Genomic DNA, 27,848 nt, shown 5'->3' on the forward strand with positions numbered 1-27,848 from the left:
TTCACTTCCTTCCATGATCAAAACCGTTGGTGGTGATTCTTTTTTTTTTTTTTTTTTTCTGTAGGAAAGCTATGCAATAGATTTTAATCAGCACTTTATTTTAATGCAACGTTAATTTTTCCTTTATGCAGCAATATGGATTTTTTCCTGTCATATGTGGCTAGCGCTGACATACTTCTCCCAGACACGGCAGGGAAAATGTATTTGGCTTATTTGCAATTCTAGTTTTCCGAACGCCTGCCCAGAAATTTTTTTTTTTCTTCACACTACGGGTATTTTTCTCTCTCTCGGGTAGCTCGATACACGTTCCGTTCCTGCACTGCCCGAGGTCTGCGGGGAGGCCCGGCGTGGCTCCGGCCCCCGGGGTCCCTCCCCAGCCCCGGGGCCGGCGCCCGGCGCCGCCGCCAGCGCCCGTGAGGCGGGCACGTGCCGCCCGCCTCGCCTCGCCTCGCCTCGTGCGAGCGGCGGCCCGTCGGCTCCGCCGGCGCTTCCCGGCCGCTCCCCGGAGACGGGCCTCGGCGGCTGCCGGCGCGGCCCCGGCCGCTCCCCGGAGACCGCCGGCCCCCTCCTTCGGCCGCAGCTCCCGGCCCCGCCGCCCCTCCGGCTCTCGCGCCTCGCCTGCCCGCGGAGACGCGGCGCGGCCCGGCGGGGCGGAGAGCGGCGGGGCGGGGGGGCGGGGGTGTGTCCTGCTGCCGGCCCGGGGCAGCGGGGTCTGGTCTCTCCTCTCTCGGGCGGCGGCGGCTCACTCGCCTGTCTGGGCCGGGGCGGGACGAGCCAGCAGCTGGGCTGCCCGGGAGCCATGGCGGGGGGAAGCTTGCCGCTCCTCCTGCTCCTGGCGGCGCTCGGCAGCCGAGGCCAGCCGCCGCCGCCGCCGCAAAGAGGTACAGGGGAGCGGGGAGCCCGTGTCTCACCCCCTTCCCCCCCCCCGGCCGGGCCGGCGGAGGACGTAGAGGGGGAGGCGACCTTGCCACCGGCTCGGGGGTCCTTGTGGTGACGGGAGGGTCGGCGGGGCAGGGACCGAGCGTGACAAGTAGCCCCCAGCCTGCGGAGGGGGCTCGGCGCGGGGAGCGCTGCCGGGGCATCGCCGCCGGTGCCTCGGCGGGGCCGAGGAGGGCGGGCTGCCGTGGCGCCGGGCCGGCAGCCCTCGGCCGGGGCCGCCGGCGCCCACCCCGCCGAGCGGCGCCCGCCGCGCCCGCGTAACGCCCTTCCCCGTTAACTCTGCCCCGCGTAACGCTCTGCCCTGTTAACTCTGCCCCGCGCTGTTGTGAAGAGGCAGCGTTACGGTCCAGAGCTTGGCCGGCGACCTGAGCGCGACTGAGCACGGAGGGGCAAATCGTACTGCTCGTCGTTTATAGAGACGGCCGGACATGGCCCGGTCCCCGAAGCACCCGCGGTCTTTCGAGGCCAACCTGGTGGCAGCCTCTCCCCGCGCTGTGCCCGCCGGCTGGCGTCTCGCTGGCGAGGAGAGGCTCGGTGGCTGCGATGGACCAGCTGCGGGCTGCTCCGGCTGCTGCTGGTGCCTACGGGGACACTTTGATGCACTTAGGCAGTAACAAAGATTTTCTCCGTGTTCAGAACTAACCACGACTGCAGTGGGAACAGAATCAGTCGTATCCTGCACGAGAAGACGGTGTCTTACACATACAATAGTCTTCCATTGTGCAGTGTTTAGATGTTTTGACGCTAGGGGTTTTTTGTTTGTTTGTTTGCGTTTTCAGTTAATGTTACATGGAAAGATCAAAAAAGGGTGATGTACAGATTCGAGAGAAATAAACTTTATTAAATTTATCAGCTCTCATCGGAAATCCTTAATACCATTCTTCAGCTCACAGTATCCCTTCTGGTGCCTGCATTTGCTGCTCTTTACATTTTTAGCTCTGCTAAAAGAATTAAGTAAGGAGATACCGCGGGTGTGTTAAAGCTAATGAAAGTCACTGGAAAAACAGCTAGCTTCTATTTGACCTTGATGTCACGCTCTAGGCTGAACGCTTCGGATTAGGAATTTTTAGGGTTTAGGGTTTACTTTGGAAAACGTGATGCACTGTCATTTGATGGGAAAAGTGTATCAAGCAGCTGACTCCTTAATACTAATTTTACCGTGTGAGGATAAACGACAGTTGATCAAGTGTCTGTGTAGATAAAAATTCGTCCAGAATTAGACTGTGTTTAGATGATGATTTATTGGTAAACATTGAAGACTGAGATTTTTAAAGTAGAGCATTTAAGATATAATACATCATGCATTTTCCTCTTGCCTTTTTTTTTTTTTTCCCCTTTTCTCTTTTCCCTTACCAGCTAATTCATTTTTCAGCTAGAAAAATACTGATTTGGCATTTCTTTTAATATTCTCTCACACACACAGACTTGGAGAATGTCCTTTTCTTTATGCAGTACCTTGGGTTTTTTTAACCTCTGCAGGGAAGGAATATGATTATTCTTTTCCTTTTAAATTAGAAGTGGGTGTCTTGGGCATTCATCTGTTGCATTGTTGGTATTATATTATAACTGAGTTCTGGTAATTCAGTGAGGAGCACTAAGACTTTTAATTAAATGTTAATAATGTGATGGTGGGACCTTCTAAAACTCACAGTTGAATTCAAGTGCTGGCCTGCCAAATTTTTAAGCCATTTGCTGTCTTCTAAATTTCTTTCTTAAGATCTGTTATAGCTGCTAGGAGGTGCTAGCACTATGTAGATATCACTGTGTTGTCCAGTCAAAGAAGTAATAAAGCCCTCTCTAATGCAAAAAGTTTGAAAAGTCTGACTGCACTGAAGTCCTGGGGGATTTTTAACATGTACAGGAATGTTACTAGACCCATGGTTTATACCTTTAAACTTACTTTTGTTTTTCCACTTAATAGTTATTTGGTAATAATCATAACATCGGATGGTAAGTATTGCTCTCTAATTGTTAGCACCAGTCGGATGTCTGCGGAGAAAATTATGTAACAGAGCAGCAATGCTTTGAAAAACATTATTTGAGACATCACAATGAATTCCCATGTTGTTTTTTAGAACAGAACAGTTCAAGAACATTTTGCACCTCAAAGATGAGAACAGTCTGTAATTCTAAGGCTTTTTTTTTTTTTTTTTTTTTTAAATTATTTTTTTATTTTTAAGTTGGTAGAAGATTTACTGCGGTCAGAAACCTGGAGTTAATTTTAAGGTTTTTTTTCTTTGTTCATCTACACATGTTGTTTGTTCTTGTGTTGTTTGAACATTAAGTAGTCATGTAGAATTTCTCATAAAATCGAATCAGAAGCTGAAAGGCAAGTGCATTCTGTAACAGTGTTTCTTAAAGGTATGCATAAGTTGCGGTTAAGGCAAACTTGCTGCAGTGCTATATAGTGTTCCTTTTGAATCTTGGTTCATCCGCTTTCCTGTTGGAATGTGAGAGAATCAAAATAGTAGTAGTTTAGAAAGGAATAAAAAAACTTGCTTTTGATCTCAAAGAATTCATTCTTTTATTAAAAGGTCTAAGTATCTATCATGGTAGAGAACTGGAGCTATATATCTGTGAACAGTGTGAATAGTAGGGACAGGGATAAGGAACATACACAGCAGAGTAACTTGATCTGTGGTGTCAGCTGCTGACATCAGAGGAGATGACCCCTGGAGTACAGGTGTTTCTCAGCATCTCACAAATCGGAAGTGTAACTTGACTCCAAGAGGTGATATATATAGGATGCTTATCAAGTCAAGTGAAATTTGTCTCTCAAAAGAGAAATGAGGGGTGAATGTCAGCCTAGTGTTAGCAGAATATGACTGGTGCCAGTCTGTTAGGCAATGGATGGTGGCAGGTTGGTCAATATTTTTAAGTCTGTAGGTGTAGGTTTTTTAAAAGAGTTTTCAGAGTTTAGTTCAAAACTGTTCTCTCTGTGTTATCTCATGGAAATGGGGAGTTAGAGGATTCCTTCCCACATACATACACGTGTGTATATTGTACACTTTACTCTGAAATGTCAAGAGAGATTGCTAATGGGACATAGTGTTTCACATATTAAGATTGAAGAATGTCGTGTGGATTTAGATTCTCTGTTTCTGGAGACAAAAAACCAGATGCTTTGTTAATGTAATCTGTTTCAGCAAAAGTCAAGTTTCCTATTTCTTTATAGGGATCTCTTTGGAGTAAGGTCCCTTTTCAAAAATGAGCAATCCTCCCCTGCTGTAATCTTGATATAGAGAACATTTCCATTATGGTTGATGACATTTAACCATTCAAAACATTCTGCTGACTTTATTTGGAGAACGGTGCTTGTAAGTTATTTAGCTGGTATTGGAAAGAATAATATTGGGAAGTTTTCATTCTGATTTCCTGAGAGAACAAGGCTTAGGCGATTGCTCTGTTTATCAGCTCACCTAAACAAATTTTGAAGCTGTTACCGAATATCAACCAAATTTGAAAGCAATGTAGAAGTCTTTAAGGTAATCACCGCAAATCAATGGCTATTTGGGAGAAAGATCCCAAAAGAACTTTCTCTTCTGCGAGAGGAAAGGTAGAATTTAGCCTTTATCTAGTCCATTCAATCTGGTTAGTCAACCTATATAGGGCTCTGGCTTCAAGAATCTGACGGAGAATATGTTGGTTCTGGAGGGTAGACGTCTTACATTGTTCAAAATTCTGTGTATATTTAAAAAAAAAGGAGTTATTTAATCAAATTTCAGGATTTTGTAACAGGTAACAAGCCTTGTTCACTGAAAGTGTACTGCATTCTATGCGTATTCTTTTCACATTCGTGTGCTACTGACTGTTTTTTGCAGATAAACTTTTGGTGATCTGGAAATTAGAGTTTTGTTTAATTTTTATTATTTTTAAAAATATATGTCTACAGACCGCTAATCACTTCTAGAAACTCTCTTAGATATATTTAGTGCTGCCTGATCGATAGCAGTTAACCAGCCTCAAAATTTGGGAGATGCTGCTCTGAAAAATATGTTGTGATTGCTTGTAGCTTTTAAATTCAAACTTGTTGTCCATGTTATTGTCTTATAGTTTAATAACTGGTTCAGAAAGTGAAAGCAGAGGGTATTAATACATGTTTCAGGTTTAGAATGTGAGAAAGAAAACCATAGTAGTTAAGGCTGATAACTAAGGTATTAGAAATAAGTAGAATTGCCCAGACTGACTGGAGACATGAATTTATGTGGTTTTTTGTGTACATGCTTTAATTTAAAATAACTACAGCCAAACTGAATGAGGTAGGTCTTGTACAAGAATGCGTAAATTTCTCTGAGCAACAAATAGAAACATAAGATGCACTTTATGTTTAAACCCCTTATTATTAATTTTTCCTCCTACAAGTTTTTTACAAGTGTCGTTCTTATTAGGCTTGAAATACTAAAGTCAGAACAGTGGTTCCTTAACCTGTTCCAAAAATCTGCTTTAAAATAATACAGCAAACAATCATTTTTAATTAATTCAGGCTGGAGGAATGAATCCACCCACACATGTTCCAATTCCTTATCCAGCTACTTGGACTGACAGATTTTGGAGATTATAGTGTTTTGGAATAAGAGGCAGCATAAATTCCTGATGCAGGGTTTCTTTTTTTTTTTTTTACTTTACCCCCTGAAGTCCAGGCTCCTTATATTTGTAGGTCAGGAATGGTGATAGGACACAAAATACATGCAAATGTGAACCAATGTGCATACTCGATTATCTCCTTTTCTTTAACGACTTTTTCCTTAGATAATAAGCCCTTAATTACTGGGTATTTTTCTTCTGAGTGAGAGTTCTGTTTAGAATATCTGAGAGTTTATATCTCACACACTAACAACTCAGGCCACACTAACAACAGTATAGACCAAATCTTGCTTACGGTTGTAAAATGCAGACAAATATGTTATGTTTGCTGAACGTATATATTGACTCCATCCATGTCTGTGAAACAGGAAAGGGAATTTCTTGATGTTTGCCATTAAAGCTAGTTCATGAGCTGGCTGCTGCTAATGACTACTACATGTTATTTATTTTCTTGTACTGGCTACTGTAAGTTGATAGCCGATTTCTAGTTCCTGCTTTTCCACAGTCTTGATGTTCTCCTCAATCTAAAAATGTAGATAGGAGACCTACTGAGCAAAATGACAATGATTTTGGACCACTTCTGTACCATGGATAAGGTAGAGATTAGACCTTTCTTCTTTTTTTTTTTTCAACATTTTTTTTCAATTTATTTTGATTAAAAAAAGATAAGGTTTCCAGTAAAAGTAACTTGAATTTGTGTGATTTTTGTTCTGAGAAATAACAAAGATCTCACAGGATTCTTCCAAAATTCAAACCAAATAGCTGTTAATACCCTCATTTTTTTCAGTGGTTCAGTCTCCATTTGTTACACCCTAGCATCACAAGGATTTTGCTAGGACTCTGGTCCCTGCCAGATTCCTCTAGCAGACATTATCTTTGAATCAGACCTTGTAATAACATTAGATTGTAAAGCAGCTGTAGCAGTATTATGCCAAAGAACTCTTGTGAAACCTCAGGAAGAGTAATGAACGTTCCTGCAGAGTGGATTATCCAATTATCATTGCAACGCCTTGTTCTGTCCCAACTGACCTGTGTATCTACTACTGTCATGATTCATGGATTTAAGATGTAATAAAAAAAATAATTGCCAAACAGTGAACAAAATAGGATTTTAAGAAATTATTTTTATAGCTATATCAATTTTTGTTTAATGGCAGGTGACTATCTTGTTTTTCTTCACCTACCCCAGTGAGTGGGGGCAGTCTTTGAGATCAGTTAGAAAGAATCAGAAGAATTCTTCAGAAAAGTTCAGAAAGTGCCTCTAAACATACTGTGTCTTTCCCACTGCTACAGGAAAATGGAGCAAAGCTGGGGGTTGGCAGTCTGGAACTTAGAGGTGGAAGAAAAAGAAATCAGAAGCACTCTTCTTCTTGCACACTTCCAGTGAGAGTTGATTTAGGATTTAATTTGGTTTTCTACATATACACCAGCTCTTCAGATGAACTCAGAGTGTTAGATGCCACTCAGGCTACCGTTAGGTTTCGATGGATGATGCTGAACATGGCAGTGTATTCCTCTGTTTATGCTAGCTGCTCAACAGCCTGTAATCCTGTTCCACAGAAATAACTGGATAATCTCTATTATAGGGAAATCCATTATATATTAACTTTCCTGACATACATCCTGCACTGAGAATGAAGAATTACTCCTATACGTTTGTTGCTGAATTAACTTTTAGGCTGGGAGAAAGAATGAATAAATAGCATTATTTGAACATATTACTATGTTTCTAAATATGTATGATAAAATACTGTGTTGCAATGATAACTATTTTGTGCATTCTTTAAACCCGTCTGCAGTGGTAGGTAATATGAATAGTCTGTCTTTCTCCAAAAGCCGGAGAGCTCTATGAAACACGAAGAAATCCATGCCTTTTAAAGAACGCAAAATAACGTAAATAAAACATACAGGGCTTTAAAATTTTATATTTGAAACCACCAGGAATAGAACATGAATGTTTGTGCAAATCCCAGAGCTGGTGATTTGAGTGTGGTGCAGTTGCACATCTGATTTAGTTCTGTGAATTATGCATGCATTTTTTTGTAGTGGCAACAAAAAGATGATTGCAGAGCATCAGAAGTACACTTTATGTGTTTAACCTTGAGCCATCATTGACAATAGTGAATTTGTTAATGTTACCTGAAAAAAAAAAATTGTTGGTACTATTTCATCCCTGTGGATAATTTTTTAGTCACCTTTTATGACAACTGTGGAAAAACCCCAACTATGTATAAGAAATTCCATATGCTGTACGTGGTATAAAACAGAGTATGTTTTTCATTGGTTTTTCATTTTGGTATAATTGGAGAATATTTTCTATTAATCATTCCTTTTTAAAGAAGAATGAGCCCTCATACAAAAAGGTTTTCTTTACCATGGGGAGAAACAAAATATTTTAAAATATATTTGTAATATGCACACTGAATTCTTCTCATAAGCACAGTGTATTTCTACAGTTGGGCACAGCCATCTAAATTGGTTCCATTGTGTTAAGGTTGTGTGTTGTGTGGGTTTAGGGTCTATGTAAGTGTGCTTCTCCCTCCCAGTCACTTTTGGCATGCTTATATAGTAAATATGGCAAATATTTTCTAGATTCAGAGTAGGTGGGAAGCTTTTACATGCATACCCTATAATCACTGATTATGCATGCAGCTTCAGATTCCTCTCCCAGCTGCAGCTTTGACGTGGAGAATAGGGCAGTCGTTTGCCAGCAAAGTTAATAGTTAAATTCTTGTATCAACTTCATAGCTTGTTAACTAGAGGGAAAAAGGCACTGAGCCTGCTTGCCATATCGGTAGGAGTTATTTAAAAGTGACTTTGAAGCTCATAGTTTAATTGCTGAAAATGGGAAAAGCAGCAGCAATAACAACAATAATCAACATCATCATCAAGAGCTTGAGTCAGTTCTTGGGGACATTAGACACTGTCCCAAAAGGATAAAGTGGAACTCAAGTTGTTACACCGAGTCATTTGTCTATTTATTGAAAATACACCACCTCCTTTGGTCAGTTTTGTTCCTTTAATTGTTTAACTTCTGGCTGTCCTTCTTAGATGATAATACCTGAAGGGATCAATGGATGCAGCTGTGTTCTAATGAATTGATTCTTCATGGTGCTAACATATCTGTGGCTGTACAGTACTTCACGTCTACTTATAATATCTATTTGTCCCAAAATATCTACTTAAAACTTACGTGATTCAGTTATTTTGCTGGTCTGCTTCTTGCCTTCACCTGTTGTCTTTCATCTTGATTAAGTCTTGTAATATAACTCAAAAGAATAAAATTACATGTATGTCACTAGTAAGAGAGAGAACAGTACTTGGTTTAGTATGTTACTTTGGACATAGAGTAAAACTGCATGTATAGTTCTGGGAACAGGGTTTCTATGTTTTTCATTATCTATACAAAATCTGCATTTTAGTAATTTGTGGCTTTTAATTTGACCACATGGCTTATTGATACCTGTGCAGTTTGACAGTGCTCATCTTAAAAACATTGCTTGAGGAACATAAGGTACTTTTTTAGGGGAAGGGTTTGGGAGAGAAGGCTATTTATGTCTGTCTGTAAGAATGAAAATAAAAATAGATATTCTGTGAGATGACTGATAATAAACTAATTGTTTCAGGAATTAACCTTTGCTGTTATTAAGCTTTGTCTTTGTATTACAGGCTCTTTAGGTTTAAAATAGAAGTGCCACATATACAGAAGGTGATATGGTGCTGGATCACGTGTATAAAGTAGTTCAAGAGAAAAATTGTGATGATGAGCAAACTAATGAAAGATACACAGTCATTTCAGACAGCTAATGCCCTCAGGGTTTTGATCTAAACAGCAGATATAGGAGGGTAGAAACACTGATTTATTAAGTTATCTACTCTGGGTATAGGATTTGTTGTTGGCGTGAAAATGTTTGTGGAATTAGCTTAGATTGGTAAGGGTGATGAGTGTAAGCTCAGTAGCTCTAGGGGAAATAGGTATTTGAATCTGAGATTTATGAAAGGATGTAAAGAACTTGGTGTGAAAGTGCTGGTAGAGTAATGACATTATATAACTGATTGTTGAACAGGTTATATGAACAGCCTCACTGGAGGGGAAATGGAAGCTTGCAAATATGATGCTAATATTTAAAAAGGCCTCACATGCTGAACTTGTAACTATAGTTTTAGAACTGAACACAGTTGTAGACATGATAAAGAATAGAATTAGTAAATACACGGATAAATATGTTGTCCTGGCAAGAGCCAGAGTGGCTTTTGCATATTATGTGGATAAGCCTTCAAAGAATTTGTATTAGACATATTAGTAAGGGCTATTATAGTAGCCTGGGATTTTCAGAAGAGTGTTTGAGAATATGCCTGAGTATCTTAACCTATGATATCATAGAAAAAAAGGGAAGAACTCAATTTATGGAAGAATTCACCAAGGTTTTGACAAGGTATATGACTGTCTAGGATGGAATTAGTCTTAGATTGAACTGATAGATAGGAACGTTAGTTATATTGGAAGCTCTTCAGTAATTTGTTTTAATACTAGTACTGGTGTGCAGAACCTTTTTCCTTCAATTAACATGAGAAAATGCAACATTCAATTAAACAGGGTGCACCCAGTTTCTTACGGCTCTGTTATTAAGGATCCGATAAGTAGCAGGTGTTCTGCCTTATCTAACGATAAGCTGCTATGAGTCCTCAGGAATGCCAGTTCTACAGACAATCATTTATAGACTCATCAATTGTGAATCTCTCCATCTCTATGGAATATGGCATAATTTTTAGGCAGCCTGCTTTAAAAATGGTGAAATCTGTTGCAGCTCCAGTGTAGACTCTGCTTTTAATTTTCTACCTCAGTTCTATGCATTTGTGAAACAAATCAGTTGCACATTTCTCATGCAAGAAATTCTCATTGTCTCACTTTTCCCTCAGTTGTAAATATTTTCATACGAAGACTTATACCTGGAAACATGAAGAATCACAGCACAGAAAATACCAAGATAGAAAAAGTAAGGCTTGAACAGTTTTGATATAAGTTGTTGCCCTAGCTTGTTGGTAAATGCAAATTGAAAACAACCCCTACTGTGACGTGCATAAAGTGGGCTTTAACTACTACCTATCTTCCTCTGTTATTACAAGTCTTTATTTATGTTTGTGTGTTTATTTATGTTCAGTAAGTTATGATGTGGTAGCAATAACTGAAACATGGTGGGACAACTCACATGCCTGGAGGATAGCGATGGGTAGGCTGTTTCATAAAGACAGGGAAAAGAAGAGGTGGAGGAGTCATGCTCTATGGTAAGGAGAACCTTGAATGTGTAGAAGTCAACTGCGGCAATTGTGGATGCCCTATCGCATGCCTCTGGGTCAAGATCAGAGGGGTTGTCTCCAAGGCAGATCTTACAGTAGGCATGTGCTACTGGCCTCCAAACCAAGATGATAAGGCCAATGAAGCAATAATTGGGTCACTTCAGCAAACTTTGGATCAACAGAATTCTTATAGGTTACTTCAACTACCCAAACATCTCTTGGAAGAAAAATACAGCAGCTCGCATATCATCCATGAGGTCCTTGGAATGTGTAGAGGACTGCTTCCTCATGTGCCAGCCAGAAATGAGGCACTGTTGGACTTGCTACTCACCAACCAAGAAAACCTACTTTGTAGAATCATGTCAGTTCGTGATAGCCTTGGCTGCAATGATCACAACATTGTGGAGTTCGGGATACTGCTGAGCATGCTGATGGTTAGTGCTAAGACAAAAGTTTTAGATTTTAGAAGAGCAAACTTCACCTCACTCAGAGCTCAGTTGGGAGGGATTCTGTGGGAAGCTTCCATGGAGGATAAAGGAGCTAGCAACTGCTGGGAGTTTTTAAAGAATTCTCTCCTGGAAGCACAAAACCAGTTCATCCTCTTTAAAGGTAGGGGAAGTAGGTGGAGCAAGAGACCCCTTTGACTTAACTGCGAGCTTCTGAGTCTGCTCAAAACCAAAAGAGAAGCATACCAGAGATGGAAAAGTGGACTAATACCCATTGAGAACTACAAGGGTATTGCTAGGGCATGCAGAGATGCAGTTAGAAAAGCAAAAGCTCAGCTTGAATTGAAATTGGCCAGAGATGTCAAAAATTACAAGAAAGGATTCTTCACATATGTAAATAACAAGGAGAAACAGAAGGAAAATATTGACCTGCTGTTAAACAGGATAGGTGAATTAGTCACCAGCAGTGCTGAATAGGCAGATTTTCTCAAGACTTTCTTCACCTCTGTCTTTTCCAGCACTGTTGGGCCCCAGGCCTTGGGAACGAAAACCTGGGTCGATGCAAACACAGACCCACTGTCAGTGAAGGAAGAGTTGGTATGTGAGCTATTACAAGAGTTTGACCCCTACAAATTGATGGGTCTTGACATTATCCACCTGAGGGTGTTAAGAGAGCTGGCTGATTTCATTCAAGGCTACTCTTCATAATCTTTGAGAAATCGTGGAGATTGGGGGACATCCCAGAAGACTGGAAGAAGACTAATGTCATCCCCATGTACAAGAGGGGCTTAAAGGAGGATCCAGGAAATTACAGGCCCATCAGTCTTACTTCAGTACCTGGGAAAGTCATGGAATGAATCCTTCGGGGAGCTATCACAAGTCAAGTGAGGCACATGACTGGGAGAATCCGGTGTGGATTCACAAAGGACAAATCATGCTTGAAAAGCATGATTGCTTTCTATGACAGAGTAACCTGCTTGACTGATGTGGGGCGAGTGGTTGACACTCTACCTGGATTCTCCAAGGCTTTCCATATGACTACCAACAGCATCCTAGAGAAACCAATGCATTGCAGTCTAGACAAGTGGTCTGTGTGGTGGGTGAGGAACTGGCTGACAGACTGCACCCAGAGGTCTTCTTTCTAACTGGCAACCTGTCACAGGTGGGGTCCCCCAGGGGATTGATACTGGGCCTAACACTGTTTAATACCTTCATAAGTGATCTGGATGATGGGATTGGGTGTACCCTGATGAAGTTTGCTGAGGATACCAAACTGAGCAGCCTTGAAAGGGAGACCCACCCTGCAGGAAGATCAGTGGAATAATCTCCCCAGGGAAGTGGTGGATTCCTCAACATGGGACACTTTTAAGACTCAGCTGGAGAGGGTGCTGGGCTGTCTTATCTAGAGCATGCTTTTGCCAGAAAGGTTGGACCAGATGATTCTTGGGGTCCCTTCTAACCTGGTATTCTATGATTCACTGAAAACAGAGAGATTTCTTCTGAGTAACTGTTGCATGGGCTATCAGTTTTGTGTGGAAGAAGCTGAATGGCTGAATAGTGTGTGCCTACTTGACAGATACCCAGGGTCAAATGTGACTGGAGGAGCATTTCTACTGCTCAGGTACATAGCTTTGAATATAGTGTGTGAGGGGCACTTGTTTTAGACTCTACTTGTCCCATAAAATAGAGTTCTTTCTAGGAATTGGAGGGAATTTTGGCTCACAGTCTGAAAAAAAGTACTTCCAATTAATTGAAAATTCATTGATGAATTAACCCATTAATTGATCTAAGTACATCTGTAATACACCATTTAGTTTTAAAATGGGTCAACATTATTAAGACAATCTAGAATGAGGTGAAATTACTGTGCTCAATCTGTTTCATAAACTCGAGTAATTACTAAATTTCATGTTAAAAAGCCATTATATTCTGCACAGGAGACTTTTAAATCACTTCTGGAGTTAGTTTAAAAATGTAGCATCTGTCTACAGTATGACAGTTCCTGTACAATTATTTTCTGGAAGCGAAACAGTATGTATATGTATTCCCCGCTAAACAAATCCACAGAGAGTCCAAGGCAATAATTTTCTCTCATTCACTACCTGGTTTTCCTTTATGGTTGTTAGTTGAAATATATGAGTAAAATACGTTTTGTGGTGTGTACTCATTTTAGTGTGAAAGTTAAGTTTGTTTGAATTTACAGTGAAATTCTTACTGGCTTCCTTGCGGCAAGAGTTTCATTCCCAGTCCTTACAAAGGAAGCATACAACCCAGAGCATAACATTTTGTTCTGTCTTAATGTTCTGCTGAACATATGTGTAAGCGGTTTAGTTCTACAATGACTGGAAGAACAAGAGGAGCCAGAGGGTCCCAGAGCTGTCAGAATGAATAGTTAAACTGAAGCATTAGCTATAGTTGAAAACTAGGGAGTGAGTCGCTAAGGAGAGCTATTAAGAAGCATTTAGTAGTGCTTCCTATTTAAATGAGGCTTTGTTTCTGTGTTTGTATCAGCTCCCTTGACTTTATAGTGGTACCTAAACAGTGGACAAAACCAGTTAGCTTTTAAGATAAACTGATTGTGGAAATGGCATGCAAGGGGAAGTTCTTTAAAATTACATATACAGATCCATAGTAATCTTTTCTGTTAGGAATTAAACTTTTCTGTGTCCAAGCCGAGATGTTTTCACTGTTTCAGCTGGGCTCAGTAAACAACTGTTCTAAATCTGTGATGATCAAAATATTTATTGGCATGTCATCAGATGGTATTTCTAGAATCCCTATCTTCTGTTTCGTGAACATTAATCACTCCTACGTGTGCATTTATGAGTGTATGTATGTTTGATGAAAAACTTGACCAGTGGTAAATTCAAATAGATAATTCTTTATGTACAAATAATTATTGTCAATTTTACCAGTGCAAAGAAACTTCAGCAAGGGATTCCGCCTTTATTGGATAAAGTGTCTTAAGAAGTAAGCTCAAGGTTTTAGAGGCTTATTCTAAAAGAATTTAGATTCATTTTTATTAGCAAAGCTTATTGTATCTGGCACCTTATTTTAGATTTTAAGGTGGATTTCATGTGTAAGACTGTATTTAGGCTTATTGGACATAAAGACATTTTAAGATACGATGCTTCTCAGCCTTAGTTTCCACTAGGTAATACAATTAGCATGAAAGAAAATGAATGTATTTGTTTTACATAATTTACATTTTTCTTTTTTAATTAGGAAACACACAGAAGCTGTTTTCTTCCTGAATATCTTTGCAGCTTTGTTCTAAAACAAACCCTGAAATTTTAACCTATTTAACTCTAGTTATTGTTAGTGGATTTTATATCTTACCAAAATCTTCTTGCATATTCTTAACTCAGTTTTTGTGCTGCACTATACAATGGAAGACTTTGGTTTCATCACAATGTCTGTTGCTCTACCTAAGATGCAACATATATGTTTAGAATTACTGCGTATTTCTAAACTGCATTAAAATTCCAACTGAATTATTTAGGACTTTCAGATTTTGGGAACAGTTTTGAGTGAATCTGTATTTTTGATACTAGACGATGGATATAGTAGTTACAGAGATATAGACCGTGTAGTTTAAAGCAGACAGATTGGCTGCTAGACATGGCCTAGCTGTGGCAGTATAGACTGATTTATTGTAAGGAGAAACAAATAAGGAGACTGTAGATATTCTAATGTACTTTGTTTTTTTAAATAGTATTTTTGAGAACATTATAGACTAGAGTTTCTATTTCCCTTCCTTGTAAGAAGCCTTTTGTGTTCCAGTATTATTATTCTTCCATCACCTTCCATCAGTGGAATGTCTCTTTATAATTTCCATTAAATGGAAATTACTTGTATCTATCTAGAATAGATGTGTGCTTAGAAGGTGAGCTAAGCTGTTCTTTCTGCATTATAATGAAGCTTGTACACTGCTATTTAGATAAGTGCATTGTGCTTTTGGTATAGTGGATGTATAATGGAATACTGAATTGATTTTATTATTCTATTAACATTATTGAATCTAGTAGGTTCATGTCTTCTGCTCATAGAAGAAATTATCCTTGGATCTGACAGTTTACTTGGTACAAGACCTGAAAGGAAAAGATGAGGTGCACACCCTTGGACAGTTTGTTTGTTGTTCAGTCTTCAGCCTGATAAAAAGGCTCAAGGGGATTATTTCAGTAGGCCAAGAAACAGAAGTAGTGTTTCTCTTGGAAATATATTGTTGTCTGAGAAGAGCATCTGTAGGTGTGCCAACCTCTGTCTTCCTTAGAAATAAGTGTCAATTTTATGTTTTTTTGCAAAGGAAGGGTCAGTCCTATCCAGAATGTACTTTTGAAAAATAGTAACATTTCTGAAGACAGGTGCTTTCTGGTACTGGATGGTTTATTGTTGCATTCAGTTACTTGAAATGTGTGATACGGGATTATTTGTTTTCTTTAAAATCTGTAATTGATCTGCTTGAATCATACTGACCCAAATAGAGAGAGGCAGGGGTCAGGTTTCCTTCCCAGATATGACTATTCCAGCACAGTATTGCATGCATGCCATCATGTAGGGGTATGTATTTTTCAAATATATCCTGTTATTACAATCTTTGTGAATATGGATACCCCCCACAGGTATCAGTTGACTAGATAAATAGCAACATGGCAAATATGTGTTTTTAAAATGTGATACTTTTATTAAGGCAGTCCTCAGTAGTGTGGAGAGGATGGTGAAGCTGGCCATACAAAGTGTTGTGTAAATAGTTAGATATACTGTCCTTTACTTAAGACTGCTACACTTTCAAAGTTCTTATTCTGCAAATGCTTACATGATCAGTATGGGATTTTTGAAAAATATCCAGTTATTGTTGGCAGAATGCTTTGTGTTTGCAGAGTCAGACCCTTGAAGGACAAGTAATGCATGGAGGATGTAGAAGGTTAGTCGCCTTCTAAATCAGTCAGGTCACAGTATATTTTTTTGTCTTTGCTAATAAACTTTTGCAAACTTGATATTTGAACAACATAAGCAGGAAGTTATAAATTTAAATAGAGGTTAAAAGACAGTGTTCTGGATTTGCATCTGGATTTTGTTACCAGTCTTAAGATGCTACCCAGAGCAACAGCATGCAGCATGGGAAATCTGATAACACTGTGAATCTTTCAACCTTATGCATTCTAATCTGAGCATGGTTTCCTGTAGTATTGCTGATATGCCAGATAAAACAATCTTGGATCCAAAATCAACCTCTGTTATAAAAGGATGCTTTCTGTTACCCCTATTTGTCCTGTAATCTGTGATTAACTGTTCCCTATCACAAAGGGAAAAACATTATTGTATTCCGTTTTGTGTGTAGACTTGCTTCCAAATGAAAGCAATTGTGGTTTACGTGACTGTTTTGTTCAAGTGCATTAAGTATTATTTTATGCTACATTTAAATGTAGAAGTACTTTATTCAAAGCAGCATCTTCAGAGTAACTAACTACTTTCATGTTTCTTCAGTGGCAGTAAAACTTCTGCTGTGATTTGGCTTCCCCAAAGTAAGTATTTCTTTCTAATCAGTTGAAATTATGTACAATAGATTACATTGTCTATAGAATTAAACTCTTAACAGCAAAATGTGCTGTTTTTTAGAAAAATTGGGAAAAAATATTGAACAAATAAAATAATTTATTTTGCTGTCTCCAAGTGCTGCATATAATTTTTGGATAAAAATACCAAGATCTGGTTCCTTCCTTTTTCCTCTGCCTGGGCAGACTTCCATCAGAAGTTTATATGTGAGTTCCAAAATCAACATTTCAGTACTACACTGAGAGCACTTTGGTGTCTTTCTGCTCTTAAATATGTAGAGTTACACAATAGCCCCCCCATCTCACTTAAGAATTTTCATGTTTGTAAAGAATCAAGAAAGTTTTGAGAGGAATGCTTCTTTGTCTTATGCTAGAAGTGTCTTAACTTTAGATTTCTCCAACAACTCAAAATTCTGGGGGAAGTATCTACCCCAGTTAACATTAGGTAGGTAGCTTGATTAGGGAGATATTCTTTCTGTCAATCACTAATATAGTTACTTTGTTTCATACAGCATTTCAGAGTACAAGTCTGAGATGCTCTGATTTGTCTTCTGAAGGAGACTTGCTCTTAACCTGAAGAGCGAGATTAACTGCCCTCAGTTAGGCACTTTACTTTCTTGTCAGATACCCTGTGAGAGAAAAAGGGCAGGTGATGAGGAAAGAACTAATATAAGTGAATGGTGCATTATATAATTAGTAATTGAGACCAATGTGGTATAGATAGAAGAGCAAAGAAAGAGTAGTAATGAGAAAAATATTGTTGAATTTACAATATACCTCTCATGTTGAAAGACTAGGCTAGGCTAGTCTCCATGGCTGAAAAATCATGCTTCCTTTTGTTCTCTGGACCAAATTAATATTCAAGAATTCACAGGAGAGTAGGTTGAGTAAGAAAAGTAAAAATACCTACTCCTTCCCTCTCCTTCTTGACTAGTTTGGAATTTGGGCCAGTGTCCTAGGAGGTGGAAAACATGGATTTAAATCCTTCTGGGAAAATATGGATAAATGCTCTCTACTGAAGCTATTCAGTTTGTTTCAGCAATGTATTTCTGAAGCCTTACTAGATGTGAGAGAGTGATGAAATTCACAAACCATGTACCACTTGGTGGAGGTGACAGTAACCGAAATCTTAGAAAGTGAGCTATACTTGTAGTATTGCTAAGACTGAAGTGGAAATAACTAGAACTGAAACAAGCCAGAAGCTGAGACCTACTTTCTAAAACTAAAATCTTGCTTTTTTTCTCTAGCACTGTCATTTTTCAGTACTACAGGATGGACATATTTTGTCTATATCTTGCTACAAGTGCTGCAGGCAAACAAAAGTTTATATGACATACAGAGTGATATAGCTAAAGTTTTCAGTGGTAAAACTGGTAATAGAAACCAACTACCAATGTCTTTTGTAGCCACTTTATTGCACAGCTGTATTCACTGAGAGACATCATTTAATTTGCTTTATAGCTCAGCTTTTCTGTAAAGAAATTGCATCAGTAAAATATTACTTGCAGCTGTAGTTACGGTTCAGTGATATTAGTTAAAGATTGCTATTATGAAAGGAGGGGGAAGCATATTTCTTGCTCTCATTTTGAAATGTATGTAGGTTGAATTCAGGTAATAAGTATGATTGTGACTTTGTAAACCCAAGGGGAGATAAGAACAGGAAACCCTCATCCTTTTCATAGTGGAACAGTGTCAAAATGGTAGTTTTCATCCTGTAACAATTTAATCTGATCCAGATAATGAAGACAATTCTGAATGCATATAAATAAATTGTGGTCTCTAAAATATTCCATACGTGCTACAGTGTCAGGGAAGAGAGGATGAGGACATGGCAGCTTTGACAGTGTGAGAACCACATGCCTAGGAACTCAGGATGGCAGAAAGAAGACTTTCAAACGTTGCTGTGGGAAGTTTATTGATTGATTTTTTTTCCAACTACTTTAATTTCTATCTTTCTGAAAAATAAATTAGCCCAAGAAATCAAAATCATATCTGGAACTTGGCTTCTGTATTTGTAAGTCAAAGATAGTACCTAAAGCGATGATGTCCTAAAATTCACCAAGATTTTCTGTATTATTGCTAGACCAGCTTCAAGGCATTCAAATTTGCAAGAACTAGGATATAAACCAAATCTACTAGAACACACATCACCAGTAGACAACTTTTCATGGCTATTCCCATATTTTTTTGCCTCCTCTTCCAGTGGAATCTTCTCTTAATAGTTTTATGGGGGGTAGGGAGGGTGTTTAAGATCTAATAGGTTCCTTGTAAAGAAGACTGTGATTTTTAACAAAGGGTAGGTTACCACATGTGTCATGAAGCTTTCTGGGGAAAAGTGGGAAAGGGTTCAGTTCTGTTCTCAAATCTCCAACAGCTCAGAATAAGATCAGAATTTTTGGAAACCTGATTTTATGTTGTAAAATAGAAAAGTTGTGTACAGAAATTAAAAAAAGATTGCATTTGTGTAGCATGACAAAACCCAAGTCTTGTTGTGAAAGGAGCAGCTGTGATCTCCTTTTTACCTCCAGAGAATAGGTGTAGTTCATGCTTACTACCTCACTAGAATTGTATAGTTTTATTTGAAAGGAACTTGGCTATCTTGTCACTGCACTTCAATAAACAAAATACCATGTAGCTGTTTTCCTTTGAGAATTTCTCATACTTTCTGTCTAAAGCTTAGCCAGCAGAAGATTCTTTGCCTCTGTAGCATCAGACATGACAAACAACTGTTGTTGGGTAATCCAATTACCCTTCTGAATATATGAATTGCAATTATGCAAGACCTGGAGGTCAATGTTGAATCATGACCACTGTAGAGGATTCTTTTGGTACATGTGGCCTGTGGGCTATCACAATTTAATGCCTTTTCAGCATGCTTAAATTTTTGGCATGTAAAGATTTGAGAAAGGGCTTGAGAATTGGAAGAGGCAGGATTTGTGGAGCCTTTCCTTAAATGCTTTGCAGCATGGGGAACATACATAGTTATCTGATGATCAGAGAATTCTATGAACATTTTAAAGTAATGTCATTAATACTCCAGATACTTACTTTTATTAAAGCCTTTTATTAGAATGTAATCTTTTATAATTGTGTGGAAGAATCACAGTAAAGATTATTTTTTTAAAATATCTAAGTCCTAGTGGACATGATGAGCAATTTTGGACATTTGATTTGCTACTTTCACTTAAAAGAGTTCAGTTGCTGTTTCAAGATTTTGGAGGCGCACTGAATTTCTGGATCAGACCCTTCTGATGTGGTCTCTTTTCTTGAATGAGGAAAGCCTTAGCTTTCATATGAATTTAGCTGGACTTAGAATTCTGAGACAGATACAGTTTTCTTTTGCAGAGAAGAAAGATTCGGGCTTAGAGGCAAGAGTAATGGTCTTGGAGTCCTCCAAGCCCTGCTCCACTAATTCTGTTTTGGTGTTTGGCTGAAGAAAATAAAGGTGACATAACAGCCTTTATGTCTGTGTGTTCTGCTCACATTGGAAGTCATAAACTCAAGAGGATTTTATCCTTAATACTTTGACTTGTGTTTTAGTTTTAAAAAGCTATGTAGATTTTGGCCTTGCAATTTATTTTTTTATACTAAAACATGACAAGCAGATGCTGATTGCATCATCTTATATTGCTGGAAAAAAAAAATGTTTTTTTCCATGGTGCTTTTCTCCCCTCTTCTACTATCTGAAATTAACTTGAATATTATTTGGTATATAAATCCTGGATTATATATTAAAAGATGAGGTATGGGAAACCCTAAATCTTACTTTAAGCACAGAATTTTCACTAAGCCAGATATTTCATTCTTTGAAAACCAAACAGTGTGAAATAGAGAGACAGTAGAAAGAACTAGGATGTTATGCTGGCTTCCCTGCAGTTTAGATAGTGAATTAGGGAAGATTTGTCCAGATGATGCTATAAGGCAAATACCTGTAACTATGGGCCTGATTTCAAGCTTTCTGTTCTGCTGAACTCTGTCAGATACAGGCCACAACATTTTGTCACCGTTTGAATGGTGGTATCAACAGGGAATGAGGCGGGGAAAGTTACATAGTTCTGAATAATTTTTTTGTAAAGCTTCCACTTCTGAACATCTTTTGGTCTCTTGACAGTTTTGGTCACCTGTGTTATCAAGCCCCTCAAAGGTAAAAATTGACCATATACTCAGAGATAAGTACCTTCCTCCTCCTCCAAGATCAAGAGCATTCCTACTCATGTTTACAAGGACAAAGCTCCCTTCTCTCAACTTCTCTGACTTCTCTTTGTCTTTCTCTCAGTGTCACTTCTTCCCCCCTTCTCTCTTTCTCTCCCACTTTCTCTGTTTTTCTCTTCCCGTTTAATCTTTTCTCTCCCTTTTCCTCTTTCTTGTCTTGTGTGTCTTGCATTGAAGCTTGCCTGATAAAAGCAGTTCCTTTGTTATGTAACAGTCTAAATAAAATAATGATTGGTCAGTGCTTAATAGAACTATAAAATTTTACTGCTCAGGCTTAAGTGAAAATACAACCTAAACAAATACAACTAACAGAAATATTTATTCTTCTACTTTAACACCTCAGATTCTTAATGTATAATTGGTCCTGTGCAGGTCAGACAGAGATTGTGCTTTAAGGTATCATCCCAGAGTCTCCAGCTTTTGGTCTTAGAAGTAATTTAGAAGTTTGATAAGTCTGTACTACTAATCCTGGAACTTTTGGAAACCTGAATTGTGATTCAGTTCATTATTCCACCTCCATTTAAATAAATGTCCTTTGTAGTCAGGAAGCTTCCCATATCCAAAGCCAAAGCAGTTTGGTCTAAGTTAGTCTTTGATATTGTAGTAGATCAGTCTCATACTTAAGGGTAAGCAATATAGGGCTCATAGGAAGGGATGAGATCATTTATTAGGCCAACTAGTTTACTTAGGGAAAAATGAATGAGCTTTTTGGGTGCACAAGTCCTCCTTTAGATACTAAAAAAAGGTGTCTCAGTAATACCTTTATCTCATCAAAACTCACAGGAAAAAAAGTTTAAAATTGCTGCTGCTTGTAACAGTAGAAATTGTTTGAAACCTCATCATATACTTACGAAGTGACATTTGTGATCTTCTAATAGCCACGTTCCTTTGGTACAGAAGTCTGTTCAGGAAAACGTGAGAAGTAACTTGCAGGTTGGAGAGGTGAGTCTTACAGGGGTGGCAAGATCTTTAAAGAGATGAATGGGTGTAGTTTGGAGGAGAAGTAAAAATTTCAGGAACATGAAGGTAGAAATCTTAAAGGCTTGTGAATAATGACACAGATCTATTATGGACAGAAGTTACCTTTAGTGTATGCTGTAGATCTGTCTAGGCATTTAAATAGTGAGTATGTGTAATTGTTTTCCCTCTGGGTGCTGTTGCTGTATGTGGTATCTGGGATGCCCCATATATTTTGTCTGTGTCTAAGGTACTCTCAAAAGCTCTTTTTAAAATATAAGACACTCAACTCCATATTCCTGATGGGATTAAAAAAGCAAGGTAATTGTTTGTCTGTGGCCTCTGCAAAGACATACATATATTCATAAAGTAAGAAATATTCAGACTTTAAAACTCACATAGTAATCTAGGTTAAAATGGCTAGATTTTGTCAGGGAGAATGTACTGCTACCTGTGATGTTACATAAACTGCCTTTTTGGGAGCATGGAATGACTGCAATTACAGTCAATAATGTATTGAACATTATAGCTGAACTGCAGTGAAGTTAAACTGCATTTGACAAAGTCAACAAGTCAATAGAGTACAGATAACTCTTTCCTTCCCTCTTATATTTGAGTAGTGGTAAGTGCAGACATGCTGTGAGAGTGCAGATAAAGTGTATTTCTCTGCAGGTAAGCTCGGTGGTACTCCTGTATGAAAGATACCTAGGCTGTAGTTCTGATATACGGCAGCTCTGTCTTAAATGAAGCATGTTCCTTTGTAACATGATGCAGAGAGAAGGAGGCTGCCTGGCTGTGCATACAATGTTCAATATATTGGATTAAAAGTTTTTACGCACGCACATTATTTTTACATAAATGTGGATATACACATAAATATGTATTTATACCATTATGTAGTAATCTATGTGTAGTCTTGAGTATAATATATTTCTTAATTTATTAATAACTGTATTCAGGGAGTAGTGGGTATGTTTTATATATTAAACAAACTAAATTAAAATAGAAAATATATTAGTTGAAGCTTAATCTATTTCTTGAGCTATTCTTGTTAGTATCAAGTATCCAGAGAATTACTGGTAATGTATATTAAGTAGTAGTGACATTAGATTATTCTAAGGACTGACATTTGCTTGCCAGTATTGTATAGTGTGGAGGTGTGGAGAAAAAAAGCTCTAGCAGTTAAAAGGCTGAAATCCAAGACCTTTGATTTTGTGCTTGTCTTGTTATAAAAGTGCATTGAGATTACATTACTTAATCAATACCCAGCACTCAGGTGACTAGCTCAAAGCAGGTATGCTTAAAACATCATGCATTTTTCCATTCTATTTGTGGTGCAGTTTGGAATGCTTTGACCAGCAGCTGGGAACTTTCAGAGCACCATCAAGATGCCATTTTGCTGCTTCGCAGTATCAAAACGTTAATTCTTTGACTACCTAAGTCCCATTTAAGCATTACACAATCATTTGGTAAAATTAAGTTGGAGGATCTTTTGTATCAGCATATGGGTCTTCCTTAGCATGCTACAACATTTTTATCTAGGCAAGAATATGAACTCTGACCTGCTAAATACTTTGTGCTTGTTGGAAAGAAAATGGAGTCAGCAGAAGGGACCTACCATTCAGTCATGACAGAAACAGAAACACAAATGCTGTATGGCTTGTCTCACTGCTAATTCTTTACCAAATAAATGAGAAAGTAAGAACAATTGTGCTTAAAATTTTGTAAACTCCTAGAGAAGGGGGACTTGGACTAATTTTAGGGCCTGAGACAGAAGATAAGGGTAGGCACAGAACTGAAGAGCAGTTGTTCTCTTCTGAGAAGTAGGAACAGGATGTATGGAAGGATTTAAGCAACCTTTACATGGCACAGTTCACAAACATACACATTCCCTTTCTGCGTCAGTCCACAATGTTTTTAGAATGCAGAAGGTAACTGTAATTCGCTTTGAAGTATTTTGAACAGCACACAGTTTTCACAGATATTAATAAGTTGGAAAAGACTGTGAAGATCATCCAGTCCAGTCATTAACCTAATACTGACAGTTCCCAACTACACCATATCCCTCAGCGTTATGTCAGCGCAACTCTTAAACACCTCCAGGGATGGGGACTCCACCACCTCCCTGGGCAGCCCATTCCAATGCCAAACAACCCCTTCTGGAAAAAAATACTTCCTAATATCCAGTCTAAACCTTCCCTGGTGCAACTTGAGGCCATTACCTTTTGTTCTATCACTTGTTACTTGGTTAAAGAGACTCATCCCCAGCTCTCTGCAACCTCCTTTCAGGTAGCTGTAGAGGGCGATGAGGTCTCCCCTCAGCCTCCTCTTCTCCAGACTAAACACCCCCAGTTCCCTCAGCCGCTCCTCGTACGACCTGTGCTCCAGACCCTGCACCAGCTTCGTTGCCCTTCTCTGGACACGCTCGAGTCATTCAATGTCCTTTCAGTGTCCTTTCAATGTCCTTTCAAGTCATTCAGTGTCCTCACCAGTGCCAAGTACAGGGGTAAGATCCCTTCCCTGTCCCTGCTGGCCACGCTATTGCTGACACAAGCCAGGATGCCATTGGCCTTCTTGGCCCCCTGGGCACACTGCTGGCTCCTGTTCAGCTGGCTGTCAATCAATAAATCAAGAACCCCAGGTCCCTCTCTGACTGGCAGCTCTCCAGCCACTCCTCCCCAAGCCTGTAGTGCTGCTGGGGGTTGTTGTGGCCCAAGGGCAGCCCCCGGCATTTGGCTTTATTGAAACTCCTCCAGTTGGCCTCAGCCCATGGCTCCAGCCTGTCCAGGTCTCTCTGCAGAGCCTCCCTGCCCTCGAGCAGATCAACACTCCCACCCACCTTGGTGTCATCTGCCAACTGACTGAGGGTGCACTCAATCCCCTCGTCTAGATCATCAATAAAGATGTTAAACAGGAGTGGCCCCAAAACCGAGCCCTGGGGGACACCACTCATGACTGACAGCCAACTGCATTTAACTCCATTCACCACAACTCTTTGGGCCCGGCCATCCAGACGGTTTTTTACCCATCAAAGCGTGTGCCCATCCAAACCATGAGCAGCCAGGAGAATGATGTGGGAAACAGTGTCAAAGGCCTTACTAAAGTCAAGGTAGACAACATCCACAGCCTTTCCCTCAAAAGTATGATTTAAGAATCGGTGTTTTGAAGAAAGCAAGTAGAACAAATATTGGCTGAATTCTATCCGGGTATATTAAGGAAGATTATACTGCAGTAATTATCTCAAATTTGTTCAAATTTAACTTAATAGTGTTTCTTGCCAATTCTGTTAACATTTTTTTTTTTACTCAATATTTTAGTTTGATCCACAGTAATGCAAACATTTAAGAGTTCTAATGTGCCTTTCAAAGATCCTGGTCACCCTACTGTGAAGATGTGTATAGTTTCTACGAAAGATTTTTCCTTTTTCATCCTTGGACCCTTGCCAGTGCATATGATCTTTGTCTCTCATTTAATATATTTTATATATTCTGAAAAGGAGAAAATCTATGTTTTAAGGCTATTCATATCTGAATAGCAATACTTTTTTTTGCTTCATAAGTGACTAGAAGGAATATTGTTATTTTCAACTACCTTAGAGAAAGGTATAAAAATGATGCAGAGTCATCTTGGTAGTTCAGAGTGGTACAGTAATAGGTGGTGAACATAAGGTACAACAAGGGAAATTATTTTTAAATATTTGGAAAACTTTTTCAAAATATAGGTGGTCTGAGATAATGATCAGATAAAATATATGCTGTTATTTTTGATCTATGTCTGAATGAACAAGCAAACTACAGTTATGAAAGTAGAGTTTCTTCAAAAGTTTGTTCTTTGATGTTAAAACATGCACTGAGATGTTCAAGTTTAAGAGCTGGCAGTGAGACTGAAGCACTGAAATGAAGCTATTCTGAGTATTTTTTGAGTTTAATAAATTTTTGTTTGGCTACCAATTAATGAAAACTTAAATTTTGGAATATGATAGAAATACAAATGTTGATAAACCTATTTCAATCTGTTCAGTGTATTAGCACTCTTTGCTGATTAAATGGAGTACAAATGTCTCTGTGTCAGTATTTTGATTAACTTTTATACTCACTGCATCGTAAGTGTATTATTATCATGACTGAAAACTCTTCTGAAGCCTTTCCATTGTTCAGTTGCAGTTCAGGAATGTGAAAGTCATCCAAAAAATAAGATACATTGGGAGAAGAAGGACCAAACACCTTATCACCATGCACTTACATGTGGGATGACATGATTTAGGAAGTAAGATTCTCTTACTTGTCTTTGACTTTGTACTGTTCTTTAAACAAGTCATTTTGCTTGGGATATGTTCTACAGTACTTCTTTCTTTTTTACCCTTAGGCTGAAACGGTTTCTTTTCATGTGAGGTGGGGTCGTGGTAGATATATCTAAATCTTTTGCATCCAAGCTCCTGTTTGTGAACCACAAGATTTAGAGTGGACCTGAAAGGCCTTTTACAAAATGCTGCTTCCATAATTATTAGAGGGTTTTACTGTGCAGCCATAATAGTCATCAGGTATATTGCACAGCTGAGGATTGTATGCTGGATTTCTGGTTGTTAGCAGGCAATCAGTGTAGGTGTTGAAACAGGCCACTTTAGTTTTATATAATGTCAGATTTATAAGGTGTTTTAAAAGCGTGAGATCAATGATCAACTAATCAGCTGAGGCTATCTGTGAAAGTAGACTCTGGCTATGTGACTTAAATTTGGCAAGGCAAAAATGCTCTAGGGTAACTAGATAAACACTGCAGTGTTCTCCTATTGGTAAGACTATGATATATGTCTTTTGGTATCTATATAGATTAAGAAGACACAAAATGACCTGTGAATATAGAAAAAAATCCCAGAAGATAATAATGGGAAAAAAAAAAAAGTAAAGAAGTATATCAAAACTCAGACACTCATTGTGAAACCACCCTAAAATTTGGAGATAGTTTGAACAAGTATTTGGAGACAGAATATTCTGGGGTATAATACTAATAAAAGGAGTATTGAAGGGAGACTGAAGATTTCAACACTCCTTCACTATTAATCATTAATACTGAATCAGGAGTAGAGGAGAATTATTTCTCATTGATTTGGTATGGAGTTTTCCTGTGTCTTTTTGGAACACCTAGTGATTGTTACATCAAACTTCCTCTATTACATGAGATGTGAGTTTGATGCAGTAAAGCAACTCCTGCATTCCTAAAATCATATTAAAATGACATCATGTAGCAGACAGAAGAAAACAGTTACAGTTAATTGTTGAAATAGCTTCTGAGCTCTGCCTCATACACACCAGTATTTTAAATAAAGTTTCTTCTGGTAGAATAGTCTAAAGTCCATCATGAGGCTTGAGGTATGATGAAAGACAGCAAATCTCCACCCCCATAATTTGCTTTGATCATACAATTTACTTAAAAACTAACAGCATTCAGTCTGTTCTGAAAAGGTTTTGCTCCTGTGATTTATGTGCTATTTGTTTTCAGTAAACCTTGGAGACAGGAAAGCTTATTTGATGCCTAGTGAGTTGTCAGATTGGATGTTAGGAAGAGGTTCTTCACTTAGAGGGTGGTCAGTCACTGGAACAGGCTTCCGAGGGAAGTGGTCACAGCACTAAGCCTGTCAGAGTTCGAGGAGTGTCTGGATGATGACCATAGTCATATGGCTTAATTTTAGGTAGTCCTGCAAGGAGCAGGGAGTTGGATTCGATGATCCTTATGGGTCCCTTCCAACTTGAGATAGTCTATGATTCTAAAAATATTCAAATGCCTAGAATGTTAAATGAATGCTAAGTGTTTAATAAAAAAAGGTTTTTTTCATTTCTATAAAAATGTTACTTTACTTCTC

General features: G+C 38.8%; 1 protein-coding gene across 2 annotated transcripts in view; it reads left to right on the forward strand.

Annotated features, from left to right (window-relative positions):
* Positions 1-764: 764 nt before the first annotated feature.
* LAMA2 (laminin subunit alpha 2) overlaps positions 765-27,848 on the forward strand; it is a 383,623-nt gene continuing 356,539 nt past the window's right edge. For both annotated transcript variants that reach the window (XM_074896288.1, XM_074896289.1), the window contains exon 1: positions 765-881. In XM_074896288.1, coding sequence (XP_074752389.1) covers positions 800-881 — 82 coding nt within the window. In that variant the 5' untranslated portion in view covers positions 765-799. The remainder of the gene's footprint in view (positions 882-27,848) is intronic.

This window comes from Athene noctua, chromosome 1 (assembly GCF_965140245.1).
Source record: "Athene noctua chromosome 1, bAthNoc1.hap1.1, whole genome shotgun sequence".
In the NCBI taxonomy this organism is placed as follows: Eukaryota; Metazoa; Chordata; class Aves; order Strigiformes; family Strigidae; genus Athene; species Athene noctua.